At 34.0% G+C, this 25,659-nt stretch overlaps 2 protein-coding genes across 2 annotated transcripts; one reads left to right on the forward strand and one right to left on the reverse strand.

The window, feature by feature from the left end:
- Positions 1-943: 943 nt before the first annotated feature.
- On the forward strand, positions 944-7,109 carry LOC18107645 (potassium channel AKT1). The gene is made up of 11 exons (XM_006371877.3): positions 944-1,284; positions 2,430-2,795; positions 2,938-2,995; positions 3,092-3,412; positions 3,526-3,771; positions 3,888-3,986; positions 4,159-4,191; positions 4,311-4,496; positions 4,738-4,932; positions 5,004-5,079; positions 5,931-7,109. Exons 1-11 carry the CDS (start codon positions 1,094-1,096, stop codon positions 6,791-6,793), a joined length of 2,634 nt encoding a protein of 877 aa, XP_006371939.2. The 5' UTR covers positions 944-1,093; the 3' UTR covers positions 6,794-7,109.
- A 2,257-nt stretch (positions 7,110-9,366) lies between these two features.
- On the reverse strand, positions 9,367-13,588 carry LOC18107643 (uncharacterized). The gene is made up of 6 exons (XM_024589648.2): positions 13,201-13,588; positions 13,013-13,098; positions 12,763-12,909; positions 10,627-10,750; positions 9,889-10,175; positions 9,367-9,764 (listed from the first exon to the last, which is right to left on the reverse strand). The coding sequence occupies exons 1-6, from the start codon at positions 13,388-13,390 to the stop codon at positions 9,672-9,674; spliced, it is 927 nt and encodes a 308-aa protein (XP_024445416.2). The 5' UTR covers positions 13,391-13,588; the 3' UTR covers positions 9,367-9,671.
- Between the last annotated feature and the right edge of the window lie 12,071 nt (positions 13,589-25,659).

Raw genomic sequence — 25,659 nt, forward strand, 5'->3', positions numbered from 1 at the left:
TGATCTATAACAACTGTAATGCTGTCTTTCAACTGAGAACAAGTGTAGCTCTAATATTGTTACCTTCAATTTCTATCTTCTTAAAATCCTGTATGTTTCACAGTATTGTCTAGTACTGTGTTTAATTTTGTCCTCAGTGGGACTATATTGAGGCCATGCTTACTTAAGTATTAGAGTAAAAACATGATTTCTTTATTAATACTTAATGTTTTCTTAGACCTTCTTTTGTTCTTACTGCAGTCTCTGTACAATATTCAACCCAGAAAGTTTAACTTTGCAAGGCAAAATTTTTTGAGTAGTTCAAAGAAATGCCAGCCGTGCTCTTTCGTTGCTTTTGCTCTTGATTTGAAACCCAACGGCTAGCTTGTGATTAACCTTGCTTGCGCTTAGTGCTGTCATTTCCCAGTCTTCCATGTGAAGTGGGGAAGTATATATGATGAGTCTGCTACAGAAAATTAGAGTATTAGATCCGCGGGCTAATTATCCAGCAATGCTCTAAATGGCGTTAATGGAATGAGGCTACTGTCGAAAACGGAAGAATGATGAAGTATTAGACGGTTTTCTTCGTCGCCATGGCTGGCTTTTCAAGGGGTTGGTCGACATATACTATAAAAGATGTTTCGTGTAGAGTGAGTTTTTTTGTTAGAATTCTGTAGATTAGTGAAGTGGAGATGGAATTATTCTTAAATCTTGCCCTTCCTAAATATAAATGTATAAAAAAACATACTATTCCATACTATATATATATATATATATACAGAGAGAGAGAGAGAGAGAGAGAGAGAGAGTTTCTTAGTGCTACTTTTGACGTTAAAATACAAGAAGTATTTCACCTTTGGTAATAAAAAAAAATCCAAATGATTTAAAATACAAAGTTGACTAATAAACTTGCTATGCAAATCCATCCGTCATAAAATAAGATAATAGGAAGAAATTACTAACGGTGGCAAAGGGCGTTATAAAGAAAGAAGGCTCACGGAGGAGGAAAGCGCAACATGTCGTAATAATTTCATAAACCAAGAAAAAGAAAGATCTCTCTCTCTCTTCTTCTTTCTTTCTTTCTCTCACGAGTGCAGCATCGTAGCAGCAAAGAATGGACACTCTGCTGCGTAACAGAGGTGTCTTCAGGGTTTCAGTATGTGGGCAAGAGGAGTTAGAGCAGCTGTCAAGAGACGGTAGCCATTACAGTCTCTCGACAGGGATTTTGCCTTCACTCGGTGCAAGGAGTAACCGAAGAGTTAAGCTCAATAGGTTCATTATATCGCCTTATGACCGTCGTTACAGGTGATCATGTCTCCTGAAATCTTGTTTTCTTTCTTGGTCCCAAGACTTTGATTGGTTTTTTTCTTCTTCCTTCTTGTTAACCATGTATATACTTCAATGATGTTTGGTTGGTTTTTACTCCAACTTGCTAGTTTATTTGTTTTTATACAAGGAGATGTGGAAAACAACGCCGTTGATTGGTCTGGTAACATTTTGTGAATGGCTACTGCTGCTAGGGAGGAGTGGTTTAATTAAAGTTTCTTTTGCTTTTGTTTGTCACTCTTTTTTATAATGATTTCTTCCCCGCTTCCTCCCAGGCCTCTTGGGACTTTTCTTGCCTTCTTTTTTTTGTTTCCCTTTCTTACTCCTACTTTTTTCGGTAAATTAATTTTCTTTTCATGTATGTTGTTGTTTTACCAATTACCACAACTTGTTGTTTAGAATCTCGAGTCCAGGCTTTTGGGCCTGTTTCTTGCTTAGGTTCCTGGCGGCCAAGTATCCTTCTTGCCCTTGGTTCTGTATGGAAACAGAAGATCACCCTTCCATTTTAGTTGTTGATTTTGTGATATTGGTGACCTGGGTTTGGAATTGTATTCCAAAAGTGGCAGATCCTATTAAATAGCATTAGATTAGAATTCTTCTGTTGAATTGTCAGACTAAATTAAAGGTGTTCTGGCCTTGGAAATCTTAGTGTTTGACTTGTATAGTGAACAGCATTCGCAACCACTTTTTGCTTTACCCAATTTTCAAGTTCTTTGAATTCTTCTACATTTTCATGTCTGGAAATGGAAGGAGGATTTTGAAAGCTAATTTAAATGCATTCACCATTGTTAGAGGAAAATCAGAAACTTCTTATCATTTTAAATGTATTCAGCTCTACAGACAGTCAACAATTTGCTGCCAGGTTTTGGTTTGTTACTTGACCTTTTAGTTTGTTTAAATCTCTTGATATTGAAGCGGATTTGTCAATTGATCGTGCAAAATGGCGCAAATGGATCCATATAGCTCACCCCAACTAGTTTGGGGATGAGGCTCGGTTGTTGTTGTTGTATGGGGTAGTAGTATATATGTTGAGAAAGCATTACAAACAGCAGAAAGAAAAAAAGAAAACAACTCATTTGATTGCTAAACAATCAGCCTAAGCTTTAAAATGGTTGATCTTGCAGAATTTGGGAGACATTTCTCGTTCTTCTGGTCATCTATACAGCTTGGGTATCGCCTTTCGAATTTGGCTTTCTCAAACAACCACAGAGCCCACTCTCCATCTGTGATAACGTTGTCAATGGATTCTTTGCTGTGGATATTGTTCTAACCTTCTTTGTGGCTTACCTTGACAAAGCCACCTACCTACTCATTGATGATCACAAGAAGATTGCTTGGAAGTATGCATCTTCTTGGTTGGCTTTGGATATCATATCCACAATCCCAACGGAACTAGCACGGAAGATCTCCCCCAAACCATTACAGTCCTATGGCTTCTTCAACATGCTTCGCCTTTGGCGTCTCCGAAGAGTTAGTGCCCTATTTTCTAGGTAAATAGTTTTTCCTCAGCTAAATAGCCTTATAAATAAAAAAAGGAAAACAAATCATATTTTTGGCTCAATATTTTTATTTAGCTCCTCTATGAAACGTCCGGTTTGTTTTGATGACTCCCTTAAATGTTTCTTTCAATAGATTGGAGAAAGATAGGAACTATAACTATTTTGGGGTTCGATGTGCTAAACTTTTATGTGTAAGTGTTCCAAGATAAGATTAAGATTGATATGAATGAAAATGTATTCTTTCTAGAAAATGCTATGATTTATCAGGATTTCTATTCTCCCTGTAGGTCACTCTTTTTGCAGTACACTCTGCTGGATGCTTCTATTATCTTATTGCTGCACGCTATCATGATCCACATAACACCTGGATTGGAGCAGCCCTAGGAGACAATTTCCTAGAGCAGGGTATATGGAGAAGATACGTGACTTCCATTTACTGGTCTATCACTACTCTAACAACTGTGGGCTATGGTGATTTGCATCCTGTGAACACAAGGGAGATGATATTTGACATCTTCTACATGCTCTTCAACCTTGGATTGACAGCATATTTGATTGGAAACATGACGAACTTGGTTGTGCATGGGACTAGTCGAACTAGAAGATTTGTGAGTAATTATTACTTGTTGATTTAGTTCAATAGTGTAATGGATTTACATATAAAAATTCTGACTTTTTATTATTTATAATCACGACCGACCTTGTAAATTCAAACTCCCAGAGAGATACCGTACAATCTGCTTCAAGTTTTGCTCAGAGGAACAAGCTGCCTCCTCGCCTACAAGATCAGATGCTTGCACATTTGTGCTTGAAGTTCAAGACAGATTCAGAGGGACTGCAGCAGCAAGAGACTCTTGATTTCCTTCCAAAAGCCATTCGGTCAAGCATTTCACATTATCTATTCTACTCTCTTGTGGAAAAGGTCTACTTGTTTCAGGGGGTTTCAAATGACTTGCTTTTCCAGTTGGTAAGTCACTATAGCATCCATAACCTCTTACTCTTGATTGTTTCTCCATTTGCTTTCTTTTCTTCTTTATCTGTATATTTATGTAGGATTTTTGTTTCTATCATTGAATTTTAAAGGTCTCTGAGATGGAAGCAGAGTATTTTCCTCCCAATGAAGACGTGATCTTGCAGAATGAAGCACCAACAGACTTTTATATACTTGTTACTGGTGCTGTGGTAAAAATCAACTCTTTTGCTTGGACTGGATTGTTCCATATTTTATGTTTGTGATTGTGGAGTTAAAAAGAGGCTCAGTCTGTTGATTTTATCAGCATATGTACCGAATAGCATTTTCATGCAGTCAAATTTGCTACATATGATTCAATAATTCAGTTAATTTTTATTGCAGGAAGTACTTGCTATGAAAACTGAAGGGGAACAGGCAAGTTTTATCCCTGAAACACACATAGAATGACGCGTAACTTAAAACGAAATGCTCATGACAAGAATTTTCTAGGTATACAATTAAATGATTGCTGAAATTATGCTGGATGGATTCAGGTTGTTGGTGGGGCAAAAACCGGTGATATTTGCGGTGAAATTGGAGTACTTTGTTACAGGCCACAGCTCTTCACAGTGCGAACCAAGAGATTGAGCCAACTACTACGAATGAACCGTACTTCATTCTTGAATATTGTTCAGGCAAATGTTGGAGACGGGACCATAATCATGAATAATTTCCTTCAGGTTCGCGTAAACTCATTTAACTTGCTGACAGTTTGTACATCTGCACAACATAGATCTCTCCGTAGCATTAATTTGTATTAGCATCAGAAACTTTCCCTGAATTATAAATTTTAAAATTTTATCATAATTGCAACACAGGATTTCAAGAAAATCAAAATCTTTTCCAGGTGTTGAATATAAAATCTGTAATAATATTTTACATCAAGCATAATTAGGTTGCTCTCTATTCTTTGTGGTGCAGTATTTGAAAGAACAGAAGGACCCAGTTATGGAGGGAGTATTTGTGGAAACAACCACTATGCTAGCTCATGGTAGAATGGAACTACCTCTCAGTCTGTGCATTGCAGCCCTAAGGGGAGATGATTTGTTGTTGCATCAGTTGTTGAAACGGGGACTGGATCCAAACGAAGCAGACCACAATGGGAGGTCAGCACTGGTATGTAAAGTTTAACTTTGCTTCTCTCTACAACACAAATGATGCTATTCCTTCTAATCTATGTACATTAGCATATAGCAGCGTCCAAAGGAAGTGAAAACTGTGTGCTACTTCTACTGGATTATGGAGTAGATCCTAACTGCCGAGGTATCGTCTATTCTATTTCCGTAACCATCATGATTGGAGAAATTTTAGTTGGAGTCATTTGCCATACCATTATACTTGTAGACTATTTTTATTGATCTATAACTGCAAACATTGAAGTTATATCCTCTGTAGTTTATGACACCATGCCTGTTTATAGTTGTTTAGTTAATTTGCAACAATACATGTAGACGCATAGTCACATGCACACGGCACACTTGCCAGTCGCCTGTCACGACTGTTTATAAATCATTTTTAGCTCAAAGCCCGAATTTGGCTAGTTGACGTCTCATTCTCCTTTAGTTTAAATTAATAATGCAAAAACCTGACGGCCTGCTAGTTGTAGATAAATATATTGAAGGTTAACAAGTCAATTATCCAGACTTGTTCATTCTTCTTTCAAGGGGAAAAAAAAGATATAAATTAGTGGTGCATGTATACTTGTTGACTTCTCTTGTTATATTGTTCAAATTAATTTCTTGCAAAATGAGGTCACCTCGTTACATGGGTCGACGACTACCATGTAATTAAGACACAACTGGGCAATTTTCTAAGCGTGGCCTCTTTAGTCAACTGTCGTTGGAGTTGTTCAGTTGATGTCAGAAGCTTGCCTTTTGAATGTGGCGAATAATTTGCTTAATACTTTGACATAACTCCTAAAACATTATCTTTCTGATAAGGATCTTCTCATCAGAGCATTAAACGACCGACAAATAAAGAAGTTTATATTAGGGTATCTGTTATTACATAATTTGAATTCCTCATTAAACGTTAATCACTCTGAAAGATTTGTGATCGAAGAGTGATTGATTCAAATAATTTCAAGTGATGTAATTATTTGGAGGTGCATGCAGACTCAGAAGGAAATGTACCATTGTGGGAGGCAATGCTGGGAGGTCATGAATCACTGACCAAACTTCTGATAGAAAATGGTGCCAGCATACATCATGGAGAAGTGGGCCATTTTGCTTGCACTGCTGCAGAGCTAAACAACTTGAACTTGCTCGAGGAAATTGTTCAATATGGAGGAGATGTGACAATTCCCAGGGACAATGGGACCACAGCACTGCACGTAGCAGTTAGTGAAGACAACACCGAATTAGTCATATTCCTCTTGGATCAAGGTGCTGATATTGACAAACCAGATGGCCATGGTTGGACTCCAAGGGATCTAGCTGACCAACAAGGGCACGAAGAAATAAAATTGATTTTCCAAACTCGTAAAGAGGCCAAAAAGCAAACCTTGGTTGCCATTCCTGAGAAGCGGGCACATGGAACTCGATTTCTTGAGAGACTTACAAGTGAGCCAGCAATTCGGCCAGTGTCCCAAGAAGGTTCATTCCCAGCTACAGATGGATCATTGAGCCAAACCCGTCCGAGGCGAAGAATTAATAATCTTCACAACTCCCTCTTTGGGACGATGTCAGCTGCCCACAAGGGGGAGAAGGACTTGCTGTCCCAAAACAGTCATAATAATCATGGAACTAGTCATGCTAGAGTGACAATTAGTTGCCCCGAAAAGGGGGAAGTTGCAGGAAAGCTTGTCCTACTTCCAAATAGCTTTCGGGCATTGCTTGAGATGGGTTCTAAGAAATTTAGGATCTCACCTGCCAAAGTAATGAGGAAGGATAGGGCTGAGATTGATGCCATTGAGTTGATTAGAGACGGTGATCATCTTATGTTTGTCGCTGATGGAAGGCAACAGACTAGCAACTAATGTATACTTTTGCACCGGCAGGTGTCTTCTCCACGTTATTTTTTTTTTCCTGGAAATTTTAGCAGCACCCCATGCAGTTGCAGTGGATCCAAAGATGGATCTTGTTCTTGACTGAAAACTAAGCATGAGAAATGATAGAAAACAAAAGATAGTTAGTTGCGTTGTCAAAAGCCGAATCAAAGGCTATGTCTATGTACAAGGTACGTGCATCAGTACCTTCGTTGACTTTGTTTCAACCGGATGTTTCGAAGAATCGAGGGTGCTTTAAATTTCTTGTCTTTTTTTAATCCACTGCATAGCAAAATTTATCCTATCATTTCAAGATCCATGTCATTATTATTCATAATTTGTTACAAATATATATACATTTTCTGTAAAATCATTGCGAATAGTTTCAGATTATATTGTAATTGTAAGTTTTCAGATAATCATGAAACTTCGAACAACATGCGGTAATTTAAATTGATATGTTATGTTGTAATAGAATGCACTCTTCAACATCAATCATTTTATTGTAAGAGGAAGATTGCAGTGATATATCTATCCTACCAAATTTCATAATTAACACTTTTATATGAGTAATTTCACAAAATAGTTTGTTAAATTTAATTTAATTTTATAATAAAACCACGTTATTTGAACACAAATGAAATAAATGTTCAAGTGAAAAAAAATACTGATCATTCACCACAAAATAAAAGGAAAGAGAGTTAAAATCAATCATGTATAAAAAAAATCAATTAAGCTAAAAGAATCCCTAATCGACTTGAAGGAGTAGTTGACCAAAAGTCATGATCATCCAAAACAAATGATTTGATCAGCCTGTGTATAACCATGATATAGTGATATGATTCAGTCTTGTAATACGATCAAAGCAAGACCAGATTTAAATTTTGGCGTAAAATTATTTACTGTTCAGTTTTACGCTATTGAGCATAACTCCAAATCCACCTGTTGGACCGAGTTTAAACTTTACCATAAGATTCAGAAGGTATTAGTATATGTAGGGGTAAATTTTCAGGTGAATCGGAGTTCAGAAATGACTTGCATTATAGGTTAGAACAGGCTGTACAAATTTTGTTATTTACTTCCTTTTGACTTGTGGACTTCCTATTTGGTAAGAATCATTTTTCTAAAAGGATGTGGCTTCTTGTTTTGGAAATTTCCTAGTTCTACAAGAATCTTTAATGAGCTGAAACATGATTTTCAAGGGTAGCAACGATTCATTAATGTTCTAGAATCCTTATCTTATAAGGATTCCTTATTCATCCTAGCTACATAAGAAAAGAAGAGCTGATGCTATTTAATGACAGATTAGTTATTTTTATTATTTTCTTTCATATTTGGACTTAATTAAAACTTTTTTTGAGCTAAGATTCAAGACTTGTTTGGATCAAGTTATGAGCTTTTCAGTTGAGGGTTTTTGAGTCAGTTTTGTATGTAGGTCAATTCAGCCCACAAGGATAGATCCAATAGGGTTAATTTTTCAAGAACTATTTAAACTCGTGTAACCAAAATTTCGGCAGCCATTGATGAATATTACTTCTGAATTTTTCAATTTTAACGTGTGAGTGATTCTTGCATTCTTCAGTTCTTAAACGAACTGAATCTGACTTATCAAAGATTAACTGACTTCGTGGCGTCATTCTACTTCATTCCAATAGTATTGGTGTCTTGGGGCAGGTTTACATTGTGTCACACTCCTATTGGACCTTTTTCGGCTTTCCTGGATCAGATCTCAATCTTGATTGTGGGTTGCATGACCACGTGATCACGAGGTTCACATCATATAGTATAGTCTTGTTTGGAGCATGAGTCTTCAATAAAATACCTAATCATAAATTGAAGATTATCCTAGGATTTACTTGTATCAATAAAAATGAATCTAGCCTGTATTATGATTTAATAAACAAATAAACATATTTAGACTGATATCAATATATGTAATATATATGTACAAGATTGGAATTACTTGTATAAATAAAATTCAAAGTTTTATATCAACCAATGGCAGACGTGTACCATGATAGGTCTTCATTGTCTAATTCACCACTACTACGCCATAGAACTGCACATGGACACACCCTTGCATTTCCGTGTATTCACAAACATGGCTGTTGTGCTGTGTATAAATTATAGTCGTAGGAACAGACAGTACTGGTAACCAATTCAAAAGGAGTTCCGTCAACCACGTCAGATTTGCCAATTTCAAAGTTCCGGCCCGCCCAGCGGCTCTGTTCTGCTTTTGTCCCATAATTTGTACTCTTTCAACTCTGTCAAAAATCCTTCAGAGTTTAGTCCTGACGGGGGTAAAAATTCTAAAACGTTGGGGTAGTTGTTTACGGCGAATCCCAACCTGCGATACTAATAAATCTCTTTCTAATTACTTTCCACTCATCGGACGGATAACCATAGGGAATCCAGATCATGCCTGTTCACTGAATTAAGTAATAACTTCTTCAAGATGACAAACCCCCCACCACAGCCATTTGTTCGAGCACACAGAACCCACATATACAGAACTGTCATTTCAGTAAGAAAAGGGGTTTAATCCCTTCAGGAATCCATGCATATTTATATAACACAAAGAAAAGAGGAATTCATGTCATTCAATTGTTCGACAAAGGCTGAACAAGCACAAATGTATGTACAAGCATATAATGATGGGTGACCTCCAGTCAGCTTTGCACAACTCTCAGCGTTTGGAGTGAGCTGCAACTATATGCTCTTTCTTAGCTTTGTTCAAGTTTTAGGGAACAAATAAATATTATAGGGTAGCTTTTTTATTATTTTTTTCTTTCCAGACACACAATGTAGCTTGTAACTCCTGTTTGATTAGATTCATTCCATATGTTTTATAAATTTCCTCTCCTTGTCATTATAAAAGCTTAACCATTTTCAGACGTTCTTCATGTTCAGAGTCCAATTTCGCTGGAGAATAAGAGCCATGTAGATCCTCCACTATGTACTCCTACAAAATTTTAGAGCAGTTGAAGAAGACAGTTAAGCCCTTTTAAGATCTTACCACACTTGATTCTGACAACCAATTCAGGCAGGAATGAAGCAGAAGCAAACAGCAAGGATTCAGAGCTTACCTTTGTAAGCTCCCTCTTAATGAGGATGTGGTAATGCCTCTGCCAAATTTTTTGAATGGCCATTGTGGCAGCAAGGAAGCCATAAGCGATTCCCAGAATGGCAAAGAGGATGACAAAAACCACAACCAATGCAAAGCATGCCTCCATGGAAGCAGGGAAACAGTCTAGAATTCCCCATCCATAACAGCAGTTCTGGCAGCCAGCCATCCTTGGATCATTACTATTGAGGGAGGAACAATGTAATATGAGGCCAAAAAACCCAAGAAGCACAAAGAAGACCAGTACTCCTGTTACAATTCATGTACACAAAGCACAGACAAAAATCGTTAGAAGGAGCCAATACCCTGGATATCAATGCAGCAAATGAAACTCAGAGCACTAAACTTAAAAAACCAAAATCAAACTTCAGCAGCAGGAGCAATCAGAATTCTTAACTAAAGAGTATATCTCTACTCATAAAATCTGTCCTCCCAGCAATCTATGTATATTTCATTTTTATAACCTTGGATATCAAATAAAATATAAATGCTTTAAAATTATTGAAATTGAAAGATGCTGCTTAAATAGCATTTAAATCAACACATGTCAGCACTGGAGATTCAGATTAAAAATTTGATCCTAGAAATAAGTCAGCAGAATGACACTTCATCCCCTGAAGTAGTTGGAGTTAATTACAAGTTAAATAGCAAAACAAAAGGAAAAAGAAAAAGAAAAAAACAGTGAAACCACGAGCATTACCTATGCAATAATAAAATGGTATAGGATGCTTGGACAGTATACGATCCCATCCATCACTAAACGAATTCCTAAAGGTCCCATCTTTGTCCATAAGGTATGCAAAACCACCCATTGCAGCAATGACCTGAAAGAAAGATTTTCTGACATAAAAATCGTACATATAGGTTTCATTTGGTGAATTAGATGATGCAGCATAGTAAATTGAGAAAGGCAGATTTGTAATTTCAAGAAATTTCCTGCAAGGAGGATATTTGCTAGCTATCTAAGAATACAGTGTACCTTTAATTAGAAGATTTAGGTAGTGTTTGCTTTGCCTTGTTTGGTTAAATTGAAAATAATAAAAGGAATGGCCATAAAAAAACTAGGTGAACCAAAGAAGGCCCTTAGTTTCTATAGTGGAGGATTTGGATAACACTTATGTTGATGCTTTCCAGTTTTATAGAGAATTGGAGAATTAGAAAACACACATTTTTAAGAAAACAGTTTTCAATTAGAAAATGCATTTTCTTCTTTCCTAGAAAATTTTTCTACCAAACTGTAAAGTTTGGTTTCTCTTAACTAGTCAAATAGGAATACTTGTGTTTCTTATTTAAGAATCCAAGTCTAATTAGGAACAGCAATAAATCAAGCATATAAATATAATTGAAGCGTTTTGATTTCAGCATGACAGATTTATGTTGAATAAAGTGAAGTTTTTGCTAAATTATGTAAGTATATGAGGATTTCAATCCAGGAGGGAATCCTAAACCCTTTAGTGGGAGGCCCAAAGTTTATTTATGTTTTTTTTTAAATTATTATTTTCCATCTCTTTATTTTCAATTCTTAAAGCCTTAAAACTTTATATTCTACAACCTAACCTAATAAGCAACCAACTACAAATATTCCCCTAGACTTGCCCTACATCAATGGCATCAGGTGCTGGTTACTCCACTATGTTCTCACATGAGATTCTATAGAAGAATCTTAACCAGGTACAAGCAGGATGAGTTACTGTGTGAGATTGCATGGCTAATTGATGATCCAGCAACTCATGTGGAAATTTCTGCACTGCAAAGGAGAGGCAGCCACTGAAGCCATCAAAACAACAGGCAATGATACAAAGACAGTATTATGCATCCTGATATGAGTAAACAGCAAGTCCAAAAAAACCTACAAATTGTCCCCTACAACTTGTTCCAAATCCAAAAAAAGCAAAGACAACAACTCAACAAGTAGAAGACTCTAACCTACAAGCATCAAAGGTACATCAACAACTATGTGGGTCAGTGCAAGAACAAGAAAAACTAGAGCAAAATGTAGGAAAAGCTACAAACTAATCAAAATTCTAAAATCTACAATTTGAAGCTTGCAAGGTTTCTCTTTACCAGTCAAATAGGCAAATTTTTCTTTTCTTATTTAAGAATCCAAGTCTGATTAGGAATAGGAATAACCCAAACCTATAAATAAGCGCACCTTTTTGCTAAATTCTTGGAGAGAGTGAGCCCCTCAATCTAGGAGCAAGTCCTAAACCTTTGAGCGTGAGGCTAGAAGATTATTTTGTTTTTCCTCAATTTCTTTGCTTTCAGATTTGTTTTTTCATTATTAAAGTCGCAAGACTTCAGATTCTACAACCTAACCTGATAAATATACAACTACAAATTTCCCCTATACTTGTCCTGCATCAATAAGTTTATGAGGTACTCCATTATTTGCTCTTCTTTTCTACAACTCCTGGGTTGGAATAAATAAAGAGTAGCAAATAAAATAGTTCAATTACAGAATTCAAGTTACTTGTTAGTCCAAAAACACGTAATCAGTGCTTCTGTACAGCAATGTCCAAAGTCTATTTACATGGGACATCAAATTGTTAAGCTTGAGCCAACCAGAAAGAAATGGCCCTTGAAAATCGGTGCGCACCGTTTATCTCAAGGGAAATAATCATCCAGGAATTGTAATAAAATAAGGTCAGCCGCTTTTCTTCTTAATGAAATGGACGAAAAGAGGCTACTGGGATTATTTACCGGTTAGGAAATGCATGGGCTTCGAACATAAAATAGCAAAAGGAATGAAGAAGATAGGCTTGCCATTGCATAAAAGTAGTATACAGAAGATAAATAGGAATGACAAGGAAGTAAAGAGGGAAGTAAGATCACTCACAATTTGTACAGCAAAGAATACAAAGACAATATCCCTTGTAACAAAAAGTCTGAATTTCATTTTGCGCCAGGAGTTGTCCTCCGACAAAGCAACTCGAAGATGAAATTGAGCTTTACAAGTTGTGCAATGAGAGAAAGCAAATCCTTCCTGTTTAGATTGTCATTCATCATCGAGTATATATCAGCTACTAAATCCAAAACCCCAAAAAGAAATTAAAAGAGTAGTAGTTATAGCACCAGAATTACTTGACCTTAACTGAGCGCCAATGATCAAGGCATGAACGATGAACAAACTGCTGGGTTCCTTTGCACATGCATGGAGATATCAATTCATCACCTATAAAATCAAAAACAAACATGATTCATGAATTCCTTTTCCTTTTTTCTTTTCTTAAAAGTCATGAATTCATAATTAATAATTTACAAGAAAGAAACGTGCCTGGTTCGCAGTCGGTTTCGAGACAAATACGGCAACAAGGAACAGAAACGTTTTCAATATCATCATTGTTGACGGTGATTTCTTGAGTGGAACTTGCATCAGCCTGATTCTGTAGCAGAGGATCAGAATCACTGTGACTCTCACCGCTCCTCCCTAATTCTAGCTGCTGCTGCATTTCAACCCCTTTCATTGACTCAAACCCTAACACAGAATTCACAATTTCCAAACAAAATAACAAGATCCTCTACTTGCCGATGGAAACTATCGGAATGACGAAATAAAATATACGAAATTATATTTATTCAAACAAAGTTTCTTATTTCTTATTTGGTGTTTTCAGAACCCCAACGAAGACCTGGTAATCTGGCGACAAAAAAAATATTCTTTTCTTTACGTCTTTTCCTTTTATTAAAATTAAAAGTTTAAAAAGTAAAAGGAAATCTGCTTACGTTCTAAATGTAATTCCGTTGTTTTTTAAAATAATTTTTATTTAAAAAATATATTAAAATAATATTTTTATTATTTTTTAAAAATTATTTTTAATATTAACATATTAAAATAATTTAAAAACACCAAAAACATATTAATTTAAAACAAAAAAAATAATAAAAACTTAAATTTTATAAAAACGCTTTTGAAATACAAAAACAAACAAGGCCTTTTAACGTAAACTTCACATACTCACAAACACTTGCATTTTATTATTATTATTATTAAAGAGTCACATCATTATATGTTTTAGTACATGTTTTAAAGTTTATATTCCAATCACAAAACTTTATTTTACTCTAATTAAGTCCCTGAAAGTTAATAGAGAAAATAAAGAGCACTAAAAAAGAAAGAAGACAAAGAATGCTTTTGATTTGTCGCAGTTCAGCTAAAAAAAGGTTGAGCTTGAGATAAATAGATTGTCTTAAAAAAAAGAGTTTACTGAAGGTGATTTGTGTTTTAAATCATGCTAAAAAAAGTAAAACATAATCTAAGAAGTTTGTTTTGATTTGATTTAATTTTGAATTTTTAAATTGATTAGAGTGTATTTTAAGGTTAAAACGAGGTTATGAATGTTATTAAGATGAGTTTTCTTTTGTGTTTTTAAGTGAAAACATGTTGAAATATGAGTTTTTGAAGTCCACAAACATTGACCTTGATTTTTCGATCATCGGAGTTAGTTAGAAATTATTGTAGAGATGACACATCATCTACCTTAGTGGATGAAGATTCGTCCATTCCTTTTTTTTCCAAAAAAAAATGTGTGTTGTCTAGTTCATATGTTTACCTCTAAACTAAATATACATCTAAAGTACAATGATTATTCATATCAAATAGAGGAAGAAACTTGAAATCGTGAATAAAAAGAATTGACCGAGCTAGAATTGTCTTTGATTGACTAGGAGTGTTGAAGGAGTAGTCAACCAGTTGACCAAGCAACAAAAAGTCACGATCAATCAACAAATTTAAATGCATGCATAATCAGAAAGATAGTCTTATTTAGAGCAAGAGTTCTCAACAAAATAACTAATCAAAAGTAAGAGATTAAACTAGGATTCAATAGTGTATCAATAAAAGATGATTTTAGCTTGCATTAAGATTGAATAAGTCTTTCTATCTTATATCAATATGTATATAGGATTATAATTATCTATGTAAGTAGGATTCAAACTCTATAACAATATAAATAAGGTAAAATAGTGATGTAAATTATGGTCAGCCCTATATATTCAAATTCCTGCAATTGTTTTTCTTCCATAAGGTTTTTTTTTCTTTTTTTACTTTATTTACTGCTTTCTTTACAACTTCATTTATTTTTCCTACTTCTAAGATTCCTACAAACTCCTTCTCTTTTAAGACAACTATTTTTTCTTTACACAGAGGTGATCTTAGAATAGATTGTCTTTACTAAAGTTTAGAGGTCTAAAGTCTTCATTTCATTTTATTAGAGGTAATTATCACCTCGTTATAAGTTCAATCTAATTAAGACTTAATTAGCTACATAATATATTGACATGCTCAATAGGATAAAGATTCCAAATTTATTTTAAAAGCCATTAAAATATATCTCTAAAAAAAATAAGAGTAAACTCACTCATCCTATACCAAACAAATAGTCAGTACAAGTAATGAAGATATACCAATTTCCATCCTCATCCTAGATTCTGGTGGATCAACCAATGAAAGTCATTTTTAGAGATAGGTTTTCATCGTCTAACTCACCACTATAATGCAAAACTGCATTTGGACACACCCAAAGTGCCCCTATATAATGCATTATATTCTCATCAATTTCAATAGGGTCATTACCACCAACTAGAGACAGTCATATTGGTATATTAGTACCTCATACAAAGCCATACACATATCAATTATATGGATCAAACAACATCGTATGATGATCATAACTAGTGGTGATAAATTCTAGCCACCCAGTCATGATTGCTCCTAAATATGAATCTTATTATTAGCATATAAACCTTCTAATGTTGATATGAGGACTCTCTAAACAAAAAGTAGAGAATATAGCTAACACAACCTAACCCATCTTATTATCCAAATTACTACAACTTCACCTTTCAATTCTCTTCCTAATCTTGACCCCCCCTAAAATATTTTCATCAAACCTTTTCAGTAACTTGGCATTTCTCCTTTGTAAATCGATTAGCTAAGTGAAATTATATATATATATATATATATATATATATATATATATAAAGTAAAAGAAAATATTACAATGACTTATTTGAGCAACCTTAATGAAAAGGGCTTTAAAAGAACTTTATTAGAATCAACGTCCTTCATTTACTTTTTTTTAATGGAGCCAGAATAAAATAGTTTCTTTTGCGATTTATTTCAATAATGTGGAGTGCATGGATTTTGTTGGTACCATAAATGATCCTTTTTGTGGTAGAAAGATGCATATAATTTGAATTTTATAAGTAAAATAGCCATAATTATGTTCACGTGCAATTGTTGTGGGTTCTTTTGTTTTTATCTATATTAAGAGAACTTTGAAAAAAGATTCAAAAGATAATTGAGTACGAGACTCCAGGGTATACTAATTACTAGGATTTTAGTGTTTTGTGGTAGAAAGATGCATATAATTTGAATTTTATAAGTAAAATAACCATAATTATGTTCCGTGCAATTATTGTGGGTTCTTTTGTTTTTATCTAAATTAAGAGAACTTTGAAAAAAGATTCAGAAGATAATTGAGTACGAGGCTCCAGGGTATATTAATTACTAGGATTTTAGTGCTTTTATGTTCAAAACTATTTTATGTACTATATGCAATTACTTTTATTTATTTTTTGTGATTTTACTCACTATTAACTACATTAGAGTTACTAAAATCTAGCTAGCTTGCACACTTTAACTTGAACACGACTAAACTATACAATATGCTAAGATTGATTAGAAAGTAGGTTGTTAAGTCACTAAACTCGTAGTTTTTATTGTTTTAGCCTACCAATTTCTATTTTTTTAATCTAACTAGAATTAATGAGTATGTTGGTATTGCTTAAACACAAAATTAACAAAAATTTAAATGGTTAAAATAAGTTTGCAAACTCTAACTAAATCATAAAATAGAAACTTGAAAGAGTGCACATAATATTAAAACTATGAAATTACATTCATCGGTTCAATATTTACAAATAAGGGAGATTTTTTATAGTTCTAACCATTATCCTTAGAAGAATTACAATAAGGAAATGATATTTGGAAATATGAACTTAGACAAGAACACATATACTTTCAAGTTATTTACACTCTTGTTTTTAAACCTTACAAAATAAAAATAAAAGTATGAAAAGTTTGCTAAAAAGAAAGCACATGATGATAACTCTTAGCTTTCTAAGGTTAATACACGAATTATAATACAAGGTTTTCCTATGTATAGGACAACATTATTTGCTTGGAATTTGTTACACATGTGTAGTGTCACAACGATCATTCTTTAAAATCGGGATCCTCAAGTATGGGCAAAAAGACCAAGGAATGCATGTTCTTTATCAGTTAAAAAAGGTTTGGAGTTGTCATCTAGTATTTTGGTCACTAGGAACTCTAATTGATCTTCAAAATCTGGATAAGGAGACTAGTTGTGTATAAGAAAGACTGTATCACCCCTAATACACCCTGCCTAAGATAAATTGCATTGTTTATTTGTCTGATTACTAAATCACTTTTGTATTTTCTAATCGTTGGTCTATCTAATAGTTAAAAGTCAGTTCACCCTAGTAAAATGAATCATGACTTGTGGATCAAGCCTAGCAATTCTAGAATCTAAACATATTTTTGCATTTGTTTCTTTTAATACCGTAAATACGTCTTACGTATAAATTTATAATTCTTAATATTAAAATAAAAAAATTTGATGTTTTTAAAATATAGACCAAGTTCTTGTGGATTTAATAAACTTGTTATCAAATCCAAAAATGCAAGCAAATATATAAACATTTTTTCTTGAATTTTGGAATAAAAAAAAGTTAAATCATGCCATGTATTTTTATTTTTATTATTATATATTTTTTTGTAAAATATGATTTTTATTTGAGATACTTGACCATATGCAATTTAAAAATATTTAAATGTATTCTTTAAAGAAAACTTTTTGTTGTTTCTTTTTGTATGTTTTTTTTTTTAAAAAAAACTAGTTTATTCAATGTTAAAAAAGCTTCTCGCTTGTAGGTCACAATCCCAAATATTAAATATAAGAGGGTAAAAATATGTGAGAGACTAAAAAAATGCAAAATGTTCCTTAAAAAAAATATAAATTAAATTAAAAAACTAAAGCTTTTTTTTGACAAAACAAGAAAAATTTAGTAAAGAAAATTGTCAAGAATTTGTTAGGGCGTGTTTGGCAGTGTGTTTGCCAAACACACCCTAAGAAACATAAAAAAATGTATTTTTCCCTTTGTAAAAACAATGACAAGCCAAACACTACCTTAGGTCCGGAATGGGTTCAACCAAACCACGTGGTTTGGGCTTCTTAGCATGGCCCAGACCCAAGAACAGGGTCCAAGAACAAAAACTTAAAAACAAAGATCAAACTGGAAGTTTCATTGGAAACACCAAAAACACGAAGAACACCTTTGATGAACCCAGCAACGTGAATGAAATAATAGACCAGATTTTGTTAAACAAAAAGAATAGAAAGATGCAACATCAAGATCTAATGCATAATCATCCATCAAACAATAACAATAAACTCTGATCTTCACCAAAATAACCCCACAGTGAAGAATCCTGACCTAGACATTCAAGGGTTCTAAGGATTGAGTGATCCAAAACAAGTTATAAAAGAAAAAAAAATGAAACAAAATGATCAAACATGGGTAATAACTTCGACCAAAGCTAATCAGAGAGGCTAAAATGCTAAAACATAAGAAAACCTAAATCTAGGTTCAATGACACCAAGAAAAAAAAAAGCTAGAAATAGGCAACAACAAACCAAACCCAAATAAATAGATCAAAACATAGAAATAAGGTATAAACATGGTAAACCTGACTTCAGCATGCTTATGGCAACCCCAAAAACATCAAAACATTAACAATAAACAACAAAATCAATATAAAAATACCTCTGCTCATGCTTTCCAATAAACACACTTTAAACTCTAACAACTTATTGCACCAATCTATCATATACTTCTAACAATAGTTATATAAACTCAGCTTGTTGTAGCCCACAAACATTACATAATAACAAATTGTAGTCCCAGAATTAAACCTCTTAATGGACATACATAAAACCAAACAAAATCAAATGATCAATCTAAACATAAAACTTGTTAAATCATCTTCTAAACTAACTTTTATCATTATATTAACAATCATAACACATCAACTTATGCATTAACAAAACATGAATATACATATACATGTTAAATCATGGCATAAAGAGATATTTAAACACAAACCGCTATTGCATTTTAAATTAACAATAAAAATAGCAGGTATACAATAAACAATCTAAAAAGGCTAAGTGAAGGGGGGGTGTGCTTATTGAGCTACATCCCCATCAAAGTTTAAGGTATACCTTGTAGGGAAAATGTTGATTCCTTATCTGGGTTATTTGTTTATCTCCTCTTGATTTTTAGCTTATTTTCAATCTAAGATTGGTAAGAATACCAATAATTGATTAAAAAAAAGCTATAAGGATTGTGTGTTAAGAAGGAAGGACTTTTCTCCGTGTAGTTTTCATCTTTAATCAACCCTCTCTACTCAAAAGCACCTTCCATTTTATAAGCAAACCAAAACTAGAAGTTGTAAAACCATGGTGGTTTATAGAAGATTCTTCCTCATCCTCTTCTCTAACCTCCCTGGAAAGGTGAATTCCTGTTCATTTTATCCTTTTATGAGCTCAAACCTATCAATAGAAGGCAACCACGAAGTCTACTCAAACATGAAAATTTTTTTCTTCAGTCATAGCTCACTAAAAGGGTTACTTTAGTGAGATCATCGTGACAAATAAGATATAAACATGTCATAGGTTAACATGAATCATGTAAAGGGGAATCATGTAAAGGGGATGTACATATACCATTAGGAACAAAACCTTATCTGATTTGGAAGTCTAGAACTCTATATTCATTTATAGAAAGATTGATCTTCAATTAGTCTACATATATCAATGCAGGGGAGGTTGACTAGGAACAAGATGTTGTCAATATCATTGAAACAAATGGGATGTAAGAGTTTGATGAAAGTAGTTGATCCCTGTAAAGGATATATTTTTTAGTGAGTGATGGTGATTGGAGCCCCTGCGATAGTCGAAGAAGCCACATTCATTCACCTGAAAGTAACATCTCAATCAGCTTTTGTCCATTGAAAAAGTTGATAAACAGGGATGGGATGACATGTCATTTAGTCTCTTCACTAAAAGCGAATGATATGTCGTTTGTTTAAACCCTAGAAATTAGAGTTTTTAATTGGAATTTTTGAAACTTTCAATATAGTCCCTGTCTTTCTAATTTCAACATATGATCTTCAATCGACCCTGAAACTTTTTAATTTTTGCAATTGCACCCCTGGAAATCTTGATTTAAATTCCTTAATTTGAGCACCTTTTACAAATTAGTCATTGGTTTTCAAATTATATAATTTGACCCCTATCAACCATTAAAATTTTAGTTTATTTCAAATTTACCCTTGATATGATTAATTTGAGTCCCCATACTCACATGTCTTTTGCATTTTGGTTCTTGGTTTTGAAATTCTTTATTTTAACCCTCAATCAGCCTTCAATCTTTAAATTTCTTTCAATTAACCCCATGATTGCACCAATTTATCATTTCAAAGTTTTAATTGTGTCCTTAATCTTATAATCTTTATGAATTAACCTAAATTTAGCCTCCAAACTTTATTTTTCTTCAATTAAGTCCTTGGTTGAATCCAAAAAACCCATTAGAAGTTTAATTAAGTCCTTAAACTTAATTAATTTTTCTAATTTTTGTCCAGTTGACTTTCAAACTTAACTTTTCTTTAATTAAGTTCTTAATTGAATCCATAAAACTCATTAGAAGTTTAATTAAGTATTTAAACTTAATTAATTCTTCTAATTTTTACCCAATTAGCTTTCAAGCTTAATTTTTCAATTAAGTCCTTAAATAAGTCAAATAAATATGTTAAAAGTTTAATTAAGTCCTTTAATTAATTTTTCCAATTTTAATCAAGTTTGGATTTCAACCTCAATTTTCTTTATATTAAGTCTTTCTTCATCCTATCTTGTTAAAATATCTCATTTGGTTATTCTTCTATAATTTTGGTAAGTTGCAGCTCAAAGACTTATTTCCTCATGTCCTGAAAATATTTTTGGATTTTAAATTTCTGATTTTTTTGGATTAAAAATATGTATGTTTTATAAAACAATTTCGGGATATCCAAATTGAGTTATGACAATCGCCCTCCTTTTTATAATACTTATAGTATAAAGTCTTGTAAAGAACATTAAAAGGTAAGTTTGTAAAGAAAAGAAAATGATGTTGGGTATTTGAGCGTCAACCTTTTATGAAAAAGATCTAGGATTTTTAACAAATGTTCTGTTTTCAAGTGACCTACCTGTGGTTCATGATCGAATAACCTGTTCATGGTCTCTGTTCGGGTAACCTACCCATGGTTCGTGATCGAGTAACTTGCCCATTGTGTGAAAAATATCTAGAATTTTTCATAAATGATGGCATCCTGGATTTTCCATGAGATGTTTTTACCTCCTTTCTTTTAGGAAGATATGTCTTTTGATTTTCTTTGTCCATGCACTTTTAGTTATCTCTATAATGGAGTTCTGATGGTTCACATTTGTTGAACCTTTCTAGTTGCTTTAGAGGAAAATTCCCTAAAAAAATATCCTTCTAATGTTTATGCATGCATTTACCTGTTTTTGAAATATAAGACCCTTTTTTTTATGTTCCTGAAATCCTTTTGATTGTTTGGCTTTTAATCTACTTGAGCGAGTATGTAGGGTTTTACATGGTTTTTATGATGCCTTTAGTGACTTATTTAAGAGCTTTTGACCTTCTAGATTTGAGGAAATTATTCCATACTTAAAAAATAATTGCCTGAAAGAGTTTGAAATAAAATTGCCCTTTGCCTTCTTGATTGTCATGGGAAGAACTTTAGACTTCTTTTTAAACTGTCCATCATTGTATCCTTTTAAATGTGCTTATGTCAGTGACAAGTAAATGATACTTTTCAAACATTGATTTTATCTTATTGGTTTATTTTGAAACAAACCCTATTTGTAATGGTTGTGAGACTCTTGAGCTTTTTATAATTTTAAAAACTCAAGTGATTTTGATGTGAGCTTAAAATGTATCTATAAATTATGCAATTATTAACCATCACTCGTTGATACATGGCTCTAACATTTTTCAAAATAAAAGGCATTATTTTATAACAAAATGTCCCTCATGGAGTAACAACGATAGTCTTTTTCTTGTCTTCTTCAGCCATCTTGATCTAATTATAACCTGATAAACCATCCATTAAGGAGTAAGTAGAGCTCTTTACGGAATTGTCTACAAGCATGTCAATGTAAATGAGAGGAAAATCGTGTTTTTAGCTAGCTCTATCCATGTCTCTAAAATCCACGTATACTAATATTTTATTACAGTTCTTAGATACTACCACTGTGTTGGATAGCAAGTGCTATACTCATCCGGTGAACAGACCGAGAAAAATAGATGATAATAAAAAATGTGTTTTTCCTTTCTAAAAAAACTAATTCAAATCTTTGCGAATTTATTCACTGGCGCCAGAGTCAGGAATATCGTACTTTTTAGGTTACACAATATTTACCAACGCCAGAGTTGGAAATATTCGTAGGCAAATATTCATTGACGCCAGAGTCGGGAATATTACAGGATGACCAATAAAAATGGAACACAAACAAACCTTTAGCAATTTAAGACAAAACCAGCAATGCAGCTTGCCTTAGGTAGGACGCTTAAGGGGTGATAGTATCTTCCCTTTCGCGTAACTAGTCCCGTACCATAGAATCTCTGTTGACCAGTTAGGGTTCCTAGTGACCATAATACTAGGTGACGACTCCTTGAATAAGACATTTTCTCCTAAAAGAACAAGATGCCAGATATCTGTTCTTTTTTCCAATCGAGTGATAATTTTTAATCGGTCGCCGCGATGTCCAGATGTGACAGAATGGTGACTCCACTGGGATTTTAGGACTAAGCTTTGTTATTTATCTTTTTTATTGCTAAACTATATTTGTCGTACTATTTTTTTTCTCCTTGTTGTGACTATGTTGAGTTTATCATGTTTTATTTATTTATTTATTTTTGCTCTTTTTACTGTTTTAACATGCATTGTTTTTCATGTTTATCATGCATATATATTGGATATGGATCTAAGGTCTTCACGCATCACTTATCTCATTTTTAAATACGTGTGGTATCAACTTTAAGATAAGTGGAGGAGTAACGACACCCCAATAGCTTTAGCCTGGGTAAGGCTCGCGAAACTATCCAACTCTCACATGATTGTTTGCTCGACAATGGTCGATATGCCGAACTGATATTACTCAGGGGCTTTATCTTCACGCTACTTGTAAACCTCATATCAACCTTTCGAGGGCGATCACTGAGTATGCGAAAGACCGTTGACACTAGATAGCAAAACTACCCTGATGCATTTAATGACTAGAACCTATCCTTTAGGTTAATCCCTGTGTAAATTCACTGAGATAAGCTTAAACATGCTTATCTCAGTGAATTTAATGACTAGAACCTATCCTTTAGGTGACGTAATGACCGTTATTCCTAAGATAACAATTGTTGAGTATGGACTCGAGTCTGAATCTTTGCAAATGATCGAGGGAGACTGCCTTAGACTGGATGTCGGTGAGATACCGATACTCAAAAACATTATATACATAATGAAAGACATCAAGAATGTGGCTGAAAGCTCAGATGACAAAATGTTAAACAGATCTCCTCTCGGTATTGCAATGAATATCGGATTCGGATCTGACCACACATTTAAAGAATAGTGATCGTTATGTCACCCCCAAAAAGGCGAATCCATACCCAATATATTGTATTCATCTTCATGCATGTTTGAACATACAATTATGACATGTCATAATACCACACACCAGGTGAAATATAGGTCCCCTATACCTATAACACTCGACTGTAAAAAAGACAAATGGGAAACGAAGAAAAAAGCTCAGTTGGAAGCCCAACACCGGAAAGAGATGGAAAGTCTTAGAAGAAGTGTAAGGCTTACTAGCCTACTCAAACAGGCATTGAGATCTAAACCTGAAGAAGCAAAATTTAAGCTCAGCCTGAACCTATGCTCACAAATCCACAGAATTTGAGTGCACATGAGGTGTCTCAAACAAGCTATGTAGTCCTAATTTGTCAACCAGCATATCCCATAAGAATGTCATCTACCATTGGCCTTACAAAGAAGGAATCTCAAAAGAACAAGATGGTAAAAGAAGATGGCCTGGACAAATGGGTTGCCCTGGAATAAAGGCTGATGGCATTCGAGGGATCTAACCTATATGACTATATAAAGGTTGTTGAGATGTGTTTGGTACCTAACGTAGTCATTCCTAAGAAGTTTAGGGTGCCGGAGTTTGTCAAATATATAGGAACTTAATACCCTGTAACTCATCTCAAGGGATAATACAACAAAATGACTGAGGTGGTCCATGACAAGAAACTGTTGATTCACTTCTTTCAAAACAGTTTGAGTGACGTTGCCCTTACTTGGTATATGCGGTTGGACAATACCAAGATAAAAAAAAATTGTAAGGACTTAGTTGATGCCTTCATTAGGCAGTATAAGTTCAATATGGATGAGGGCCATGATAGGTCAAACTTGCAAGTTATGGAAAAAGACAACAAGGAGTCCATAAGAGGATATACTCAAAGGTGCCGTGAGACTGCTGTACAAGTTAATCCTCCTTTATTGGAAAAGGAGATGATCAATTTGTTTGTCAACATTTTCAAGGCCCCGTACTTTTAATACCTGGTTGGAAGCTCTACACAATATTTTTCTGACCTAGTCGCTATAGCTGAGAGGATCGAACAAGCTATCCATTTAGGAAGGGTTGCTGACTCGACTGAGAAGAAAATGTTTCACTAGGTGGTTACAAAAATGAGAAAAAGAGCTACCAAAACAAAGACATCTAGAGGTCACTCGTCCTGAAGACGAAGCTACAGTGTCACTAAGCCAAGACTGGTCTATGTGTGACCTTAACTGACTATTGGAAAGGTGCCCCTGTCAAGGAATTCAAAGGAGAGGGATGGTTGGAAGATTCCAGAAATTCCAATCGATGATTACTAAGTGTTTAGCCCTTTTATGTGTCACATTGCTAGTATAAGGTCTTTGTTTTTTTCCTTCAATTGTGTCTTTTCCTTTGATTTCCAACCAAAATATCCTAAAAGGGGTTCCCTCTAAGAACTCATAAATACACTTTTGAAGCCTCGCGTGACCTCATAGACACAATTCATCTCTTTTACCAAAATCAGTTTCCCTACTGGAGTTTTGAAAAATTAAACTTGCATTTTGATTTCAAAAATAATTTGGTGTTTATTTAAAACAATATTTATGACATTCTAGAATGACACATGAATCAAGCAACTCCTTCATTGAGGTGACTAAACTCTGAACCAAAATACACGAATAGAAAATGAATTGTCATCCTCACACCATGACTCTTGAGACATGTTGTTTTAAATGTATGAATAATGGTATATAGTGAACTCATTGCTCATGGACTCACGAAATGCATCTCTTTGCAAAGACCAAACCATCACATTGGACGATGCTAAAGTTTATTAATCTTAACTGCTTGCGTTTGAAATGAAGAAAGGCTATCTTTGTTATTCCTTTCACATTCTAAAAAGTATATCCCTTGCAGTCCTTTTTTAAGCCTGAATAATTTTTCTTTCATGAAAAAACCCGAGTAGGATCACACCCCACACTGGGGGCAAGTGAAAA

The sequence above is a fragment of the Populus trichocarpa genome, chromosome 18 (assembly GCF_000002775.5).
Source record: "Populus trichocarpa isolate Nisqually-1 chromosome 18, P.trichocarpa_v4.1, whole genome shotgun sequence".
NCBI lineage: Eukaryota > Viridiplantae > Streptophyta > Magnoliopsida > Malpighiales > Salicaceae > Populus > Populus trichocarpa.

Bases quoted from the DNA above. Each gene is read 5' to 3' on its own strand.
- LOC18107645 (XM_006371877.3), top strand. From the start codon at position 1,094: ATGGACACTCTGCTGCGTAACAGAGGTGTCTTCAGGGTTTCAGTATGT. The intron at 3,772-3,887 runs GTAAGTCACTAT...TGAATTTTAAAG, and splicing joins ATGACTTGCTTTTCCAGTTG to GTCTCTGAGATGGAAGCAGA. The intron at 3,987-4,158 runs GTAAAAATCAAC...TTTTTATTGCAG, and splicing joins TACTTGTTACTGGTGCTGTG to GAAGTACTTGCTATGAAAAC.
- LOC18107643 (XM_024589648.2), bottom strand. From the start codon at position 13,390: ATGAAAGGGGTTGAAATGCAGCAGCAGCTAGAATTAGGGAGGAGCGGT. The intron at 13,099-13,200 runs GCACGTTTCTTT...TTGATTTTATAG, and splicing joins CGAAACCGACTGCGAACCAG to GTGATGAATTGATATCTCCA. The intron at 10,751-12,762 runs GTGAGTGATCTT...TCTTTCTTTCAG, and splicing joins TATTCTTTGCTGTACAAATT to GTCATTGCTGCAATGGGTGG.